Source organism: Blennius ocellaris (assembly GCF_963422515.1).
Source record: "Blennius ocellaris genome assembly, chromosome: 3".
Classification (NCBI taxonomy): Eukaryota; Metazoa; Chordata; class Actinopteri; order Blenniiformes; family Blenniidae; genus Blennius; species Blennius ocellaris.
The window spans coordinates 4186351-4193251 of record NC_137652.1 but is presented as its reverse complement, the minus strand read 5'-3'; the positions used below and the strand labels follow the sequence as shown (position 1 = coordinate 4193251).

The window sequence follows — 6901 nt, the reverse complement described above, 5'->3', positions numbered from 1 at the left end:
AATGAATGGATGGATGGACGAATGGATGGATTGATGGATGGATGTTTGAATGAATGAATGAATGAACGGACGGATGGATGGACAGACGGATGGATGGATGGACAGACGGATGGATGGATGGATGGACAGACGGATGGATGGATGGATGGACAGACGGATGGATGGATGGATGGACAGACGGATGGATGGATGGACGGACAGACGGATGGTGTAACACAGCTCTTCTCCTCTCCCTCATATAGGCCACAGGGTGAGACGGGGCCTCATGTGTTGGGCGTCCTCCGTCTCCTCGTCCCCGCCGACCCCCACCCCCCCCGCAGCAGTGGGATGTCCCAGGTGTGTCTCCTCTTGGCCTTGCTCATGTTCTGCGGCTGCACAAAGGTACACGACTGTACGAGCGCCACCGACCGCGATATGAGCGTCTCACGCCATTAATATGCCTTTTTTGAACCCCCCCCCCCACCAGGTCTCCTCTGCTAACTCTCTGGAGCTCGTAAAGGAGAAGTGGAGCAGCTACAGGAACCAATGCCTGGACTACCTGAACGCCACCCCCGCCGCCACAGGTGAGGCCGTCTCCTCCCAGCCGGGGCGACGTGGACACAGTCAAACCGACGCTCCTCCTGTCCGCAGGGCCGGTGTGCAACAGGACGTTTGATTTGTACGCCTGCTGGCCAGATGGAGCTCCGGGGACTTTGGTCAACGTCTCCTGCCCCTGGTTCCTGCCGTGGTACCGCAAAGGTGCGTGCATGAGGACGATGTGGAGCGTGTGGGTGAGAACGGCTGGTTTTCATCCCAGAGAAAACGATTCCCACTTAGACGACTTGTGAAAATCAGTGAATTATTTGTAACATTTCAGTGACGTACACATAAAGACACACAGTCCCTTTGAAAATGTGGTATCAGAACCAGCTTTATATATATATAATAGAAAATAAAAATAAAAAATTATATTTTTTAAATTTATTTTTAAATTTTCTTACCTACGCACCGATTTCAAATTGTGTTTTTTTTAAAGTAACAATACATTGCTATTCATCCGAGGTCACTGAAATGTTACAAATGATTCACTTAACATCATGCTTCTTTTTTTTTTTTTTTTCACTTCCCCTGCCGTCATTTTAAAATAAGTCGTCAAAAAGGGAATTGTCTATCTGGGAAAAAATCCCACTGTCGTCTATCTGGGAATCGTCTATCTGGGTAATAAAAACACTGTCGTCTATCTGTGGAACAAAACACTATCGTCTATCTGGGAATCATCTATCCGGGGTATAAAAACACTGTTGTCTAACTCGGAATTGTCTATCTGCGGAATAAAAACAGTGTCGTCTAACTGGGAATCGTCTATCTGGGGAAAAACGCTGTCGTCTAACTGGGAATCGTCTATCTGGGGGAAAAAACTGTCCTCTAATTGGGAATCGTCTATCTGGAATCGTCTATCTGGGATGACAGTCTACCTGGGAATTGTCTACCTGCGGAATAAAAACACTGTCGTCTATCTGGAATCGTCTATCTGGGAATCGTCTATCTGGAATCGTCTATCTGGGATGACAGCGGCCAGTTAGGGTGAAAACCAAGCAAAGCCGTCATGAAACACTGTTTTTAGCGTCAAAGCTTGTTTGTGTCTGTGAAACACTTTTTCCATGAAAACACGACAGAAATCAAAACTCAGGACTGAACAGACGGGACAAAAGATCAGGAGGAGCAGAAACCCTGAACACACAAAGTGTATTCAGGCAGAAGTCAGCCGCTGCTCACACTTCTGGCGTTTCAGAAAAAAAAAAGAGAGAAAAGCGAGCGCTTTTTCCACACCGGATGAAAAGAAGCCAGAAAACGACCCGCTGGGCACATTTTGACACAAATCTCCCACAGCCATGCTGAGAATAGAAATAAAAGAAATACAGTGCATGGTGAATAAAACTGTAACACCATTTTACATCTTTATTGTAAACGTGTAACCACTGAAGATTTGTCGCGCATTTTATTATAACCTCAGTGACACTTCATTAGTCCACACAAAAACGTTTTATTCAAAGTTTATTCCCCCAAATCCAGCCTCTCCTTGATTCTCCCTCCATTTCAATATTGGATCCTAGGAGCTGCATTCAGAATCTGCTGTGTCTGTGTGAGCTGGACTGGCTCCGCCCACACACACGCCCATCTATGGGAAGAGGAAGGAAGTACTTCCTCTCGTGGCGCCATGTGCCAGAGCACAGCTGCCTAAATTGTGGGAGGAGTCAAAGGGGGAGGAGCCTACCTTGATTGTGATTGGCCGAACCCCCTGATGACACTATATAGGGTTTGATTTCTGATTGGCTGGTTGGAACAACACACTTTTTAAAAACCGTAACAGGGAGAGAGAGGACAGACTCTCTTCACTTCTGGGGCGTCGTTCCAGGTATGGAGACGATTATTACTGCTGGAAAACCTTTAGAAAGTGAATTTTTGCACAATTTAACCCCTTTCAGATGATTTAAAATACAACCAACGACACAATCATGTTGCATTAACTTCTCTCTTACGAGCTCGAGCTGAAGAGTTTTATTAGAGGCTGATGTGACGGCACGGGTTCCGGCGTGTTCTTTGTAGAAGTCGCTCATTGTTGCTCAACGTGACTTTCGTGTGATGTGATATTTCCTCATCGAATACTAACCGCCCTGTGTGATCCTCCCGACTGGAGCTCCTGAATGGACTCTTTCCCACGCAGCTCGTCAGCCGTCCTTCACAAGCAGCACAGTGAAACCTGCCTGACGTCTGAACCGAGTATTGAAAACGAGCCGCAGCGTGGGTTCAGAAAGACATTATTTCGGCCCTGAAGGCCACGTATTAGTCAGACCCGTCACGTTTTACCGACCCTGAGGCGTGTGACTGAGCTTCCGCTCACTCGTCACGCGGCGCTTTGGGAATCGGTGGTTTTTACCGTGGGGGGGGGGGGGATTATTCTTATATCTTCATTCTTAACCCATCAGATTAAGGAACACGGTCAATAAGCTGTGACGTCTTCATGTCTGAGGCTTTACACTCACCAGTAAGGAAACTTAAGAGAAGTCAAATAGGATTCAAATAGATGAAAACAAACCACAGTTTTTTTTTTTTTTTAATAATAATAAAAAAACAAGCAGTATGTGGCAGTAAAAGAGTCACAATAATGAGCGTCGGCTCCTCCTGACTGATCCCAGAATGTAATCTCATGTGTGTTTGTGTGTGAACAGTCAAACAGGGTTTGGTCTACAGGGTCTGCAGAGACGACGGGGAGTGGGAGAAGAAGAACACCAGCGAATGTGAGGACGACCCCGGGGAGGTGTGTGTGTGTGTGTGTGTGTGCGTGTGTGTGTGTGTGCGTGTGCGTGTGCGTGTGTGTGTGTGTGTGTGTGTGTCCGTGTGTGTGGATACTCTTTGATCCATCAGATCTGTTCTGAATAGGGCCGGGCGATTTGGCCTCTTAAAAAAAAATTATGATTTTTCAAAGAAAAATTTGAGTTTCGATTCGATTTTTGATTTTTTTTTTGTCAATGCACTAAAAAACTCTCTCTCCATCTCTCTCTCTCCCTCTCTCTCCTTCTCTCTTTTCCTCTCTCTCTACCTCTCTTGCTCTCTCTCCCTGTTTCTCTCTTTCTCTCTCTCTTTCCCTCTCTCCCTCACTCTCTTTCTCCCTCCTTCTCCCCCTCCCTTTCTTTCTCTTTCTTGCTCTCTCTTTCCCTCTCTCTCCCTCACTCTCCCTCTTTCTCTCTCTCTCCATCTCTCCCTCTCTCCCCCCACACTCTCCCTCTCTCTCTCCCCTCACTCTCTCCCTCCCTCTCTCTCGCTCTCCCTCTCTCCTCCCTCCCTCTCTCTCTCTTTCTTTCACTCGCTCTCTTTCCCCCTCTCCCTCTCTATTTCTCTCCATCCCTCCCTACCTCCCCCGTCTCTCTCCCTCTCTCTCAATCCCTCCCTTCCTTCTTCCGTCCCCCCCTCTCTCTATTGCTCCCTCTCCCTTTCTATTTCTCTCCATCACTCTCTCTCACTCCCCCCATCCCCCGTCTCTCTCTCCCTCTCTCCCCCCCCCCACTCTCCCTCTCTCTCTCCCCATCTCTCTCTCTCTCTCCCCCCTCTCCCTCCCTCTCCCCCCACCCCCCACTCTCCCTCCCTCTCTCTCTTTCTCCCTCTCTCTCTCTCCCCCCTCTCTCTCTCTCCCTCTCTCTCTCCCCCGTCTCCCTCTCTCTCTCCCCCCTCTCCCTCTCTCTCCCCCCGTCTCTCTCTCTCTCTCCCTCTCTCTCTCTCTCTCTCTCTCTCTCTCTCCTCCCTCCCTCTCTCCATGCAGCAGCGTTATGGCCGCCTCCTCAGCCAGCTGCGGGTCATGTACACGGTGGGCTACTCTCTCTCTCTGGGGGCGCTTCTGCTCGCCCTCGGGATTCTCATCACTTTCAGGTAAAATATGCAGAGAAGGGATGGAAAGGAGCGAAGGCAGAAATGTGAAGCACGTGACTGCAGAATATTGTGCAGCTTCGTAGCAACGTTGTCGTTTTGGCAAGAAGGACGGACAAGTTTTTACACTTAAAGATCAAAGTGGGAGGGAAATGGAAAAATCACAGGCAGTAATGCAGATGGAAAGAGTTCAAGAAGAAACAAGACGCGAGAGAAATAGATGGGAAAAAGCAAATTAAGTAAAGTTGAACAAAACAGTGAAGAAAGACACAGAAAGTGGAAAGAGTGTCCACGGTAATAACCACATAACTAAATATTGATGAATCCTTCAAGAAAATGTTTCCTCTGAATAATCAACCTCACATTTGGACGTTGAGCGTTTTTTATTCTTTAATATCAATGGAAGTAAACGTATAAAAGCGACACGCAGAAGAGGAAATGTGGAGAAAGTCACTAAACGTATTGTATCTGTGTGTAAAGACGTGATGAGAAGTCGATCAACAAGGAGGAAGTGTGTTTTGTGCTGCACTTTGATTGAACCGTCTCTTCTTTTCTTTTCTTTGTTGAACAAAGAGACAAAGATGGAAAGAAACGCAGATTGTTCTCGCCCTTTAATGAAACCAAAACAAACATGTAATAGTGTGCGCGTGTGCGTGCGTGTGTGTGTGTGTGTGTGTGTGTGTGTGTGTGTGTGTGTGTGTGTGTGTGTGTGTGTGTGTGTGTGTGTGTGTGTGTGTGTGTGTGTCAGGAAGCTGCACTGCATGAGGAACAACATCCACATGAACCTGTTCGCCTCCTTCATCCTTCGCGCCGTGTCCATCCTGGTGAAAGACGCCCTGCTGACCCTCACACTCGACCCCGGCGGCGGTGGCGGCGGCGGCGACTCGCAGGCCTGGGTCAACATACCGGTCAGAGTCACATGCGTCACACGCCGCCGCACCGTCAGGCTTTTTCTAACGACATCCGCAATACACAACCTCTGTGGTTGATTCAAGGTCAAAGGTCAAAACAACAAGTCGACTTCTTACAGGTGGTGAACGAGTGTTAATCTGCTTATGGAGTATAGAGTGGACTTCACCTGGACACAAACACACACACACACACACACACACACACACAAAAGGCATTTGTGATATGTTGTGTTGTTTTTCTTTGCGTTGTGTGTGTCGTTTTGTGTCATGTCGCGTTGCGTTTTGTCGTTTTGTGTTGTGAAGTCTCATTTTGTGTCGCGTCATGTCATTCTGTGTTGTTTTGTATTGTGTCATGTCTTTTTGTGTTGTTTTGTGTCGTGTCGTGTCATTTTGTGTTGATTTGTATTGTTTCGTGTCATTTGGTGTCATGTCGTTTTCTGTCGCGTTGCGTCGTGTCGTTTTGTGTCGTGTCGTGTCATTTTGTGTTGATTTGTATTGTTTCGTGTCATTTGGTGTCATGTCGTTTTGTGTCGCGTTGCGTCGTGTCATTTTGTTTTGTGTTGTTTTGTATCGTGTCATGTCATTTCGTGTTGTTTTGTATCGTGTCATGTCATTTTGTGTCATTTTGTATCGTGTCGTGTCATTTTGTGTCGTTTTGTATCGTGTCGTGTTCACTGGAGACGTACGTATCTTACATAATGTTGCTCAAGCAGTAAAAAAAGATATTAGACAAGCTTTTCAAGGAGTGATGGTGGAAACCTCGACTCATTGCATGCGTGTGTGTGTGTGTGTGTGTGTGTGTGTGTGTGTGTGTGTGTGTGTGTGTGTGTGTGTGTGTGTGTGTGTGTGTGTGTGTGTGTGTGTGTGTGTGTGTGTGGTGTGTGTGTGTGTGTGTGTGTGTGTGTGTGTGTGTGTCTCCGGTGGTCAGGCCGTGACGTGGTGCCGCGGCGCCATGGTGATGATGCAGTACAGCGTGATGGCCAACAACTACTGGCTGCTGGTGGAAGGCATCTACCTGCACAGCCTCCTCGTCATCACCGTGTTCAGCGAGAGGAAGTTCTTCTTCATCTACCTCGCCATCGGATGGGGTGAGAAAACCTGACAACTCAAACGAGATACGGCATTACACATGTTTTCCAGCACAAATTTCATGTGATCCTGATTTAATTCAGACTTTGTGACGTTGGAGATCAATGACATGATGCCACATCAGCTGAAGAGGAACTTGTTGTCAAGTTTCTTGCTTAAAGAGGTCATATTGTGCAAAATGTACTTTTTAAAGGTTTTCCAGCAGAACTAATCGTCTTCATACCAGGAACGACGCCTCAGAAGTGAAGAGAGTCTGTCTTCTCTCTCCATGGCTTGTTCCAGGTTTTAAAAAGTGTGTTGCTCCAACCAGCCAATCAGAAATCAAACCCTATATAGTGTCATCAGGGGTTTTAGCCAATCACAATCAAGGTAGGCTCCTCCCCCTTTGACTCTTCCCACAATCAGGCAGCTCTGCTCTGGCACATGGCGCCACGAGAGGAAGTACTTCCTTCCTCTTCCCATAGATGGGCGTGTGTGGGCGGAGCCAGTCCAGCTCCCAC

At 47.5% G+C, this 6901-nt stretch overlaps 1 protein-coding gene across 1 annotated transcript in view; it reads left to right on the top strand.

The window, feature by feature from the left end:
• Nucleotides 1-327: 327 nt before the first annotated feature.
• gcgrb (glucagon receptor b) overlaps nucleotides 328-6901 on the top strand; it is a gene marked incomplete at both ends in the record, with an annotated part of 9816 nt that continues 3242 nt past the window's right edge. The window contains 7 exons of the mRNA XM_080520954.1: nucleotides 328-381; nucleotides 467-563; nucleotides 631-738; nucleotides 3210-3298; nucleotides 4298-4404; nucleotides 5150-5297; nucleotides 6241-6400. Coding sequence (XP_080377080.1) covers nucleotides 328-381; nucleotides 467-563; nucleotides 631-738; nucleotides 3210-3298; nucleotides 4298-4404; nucleotides 5150-5297; nucleotides 6241-6400 — 763 coding nt within the window. The remainder of the gene's footprint in view (nucleotides 382-466; nucleotides 564-630; nucleotides 739-3209; nucleotides 3299-4297; nucleotides 4405-5149; nucleotides 5298-6240; nucleotides 6401-6901) is intronic.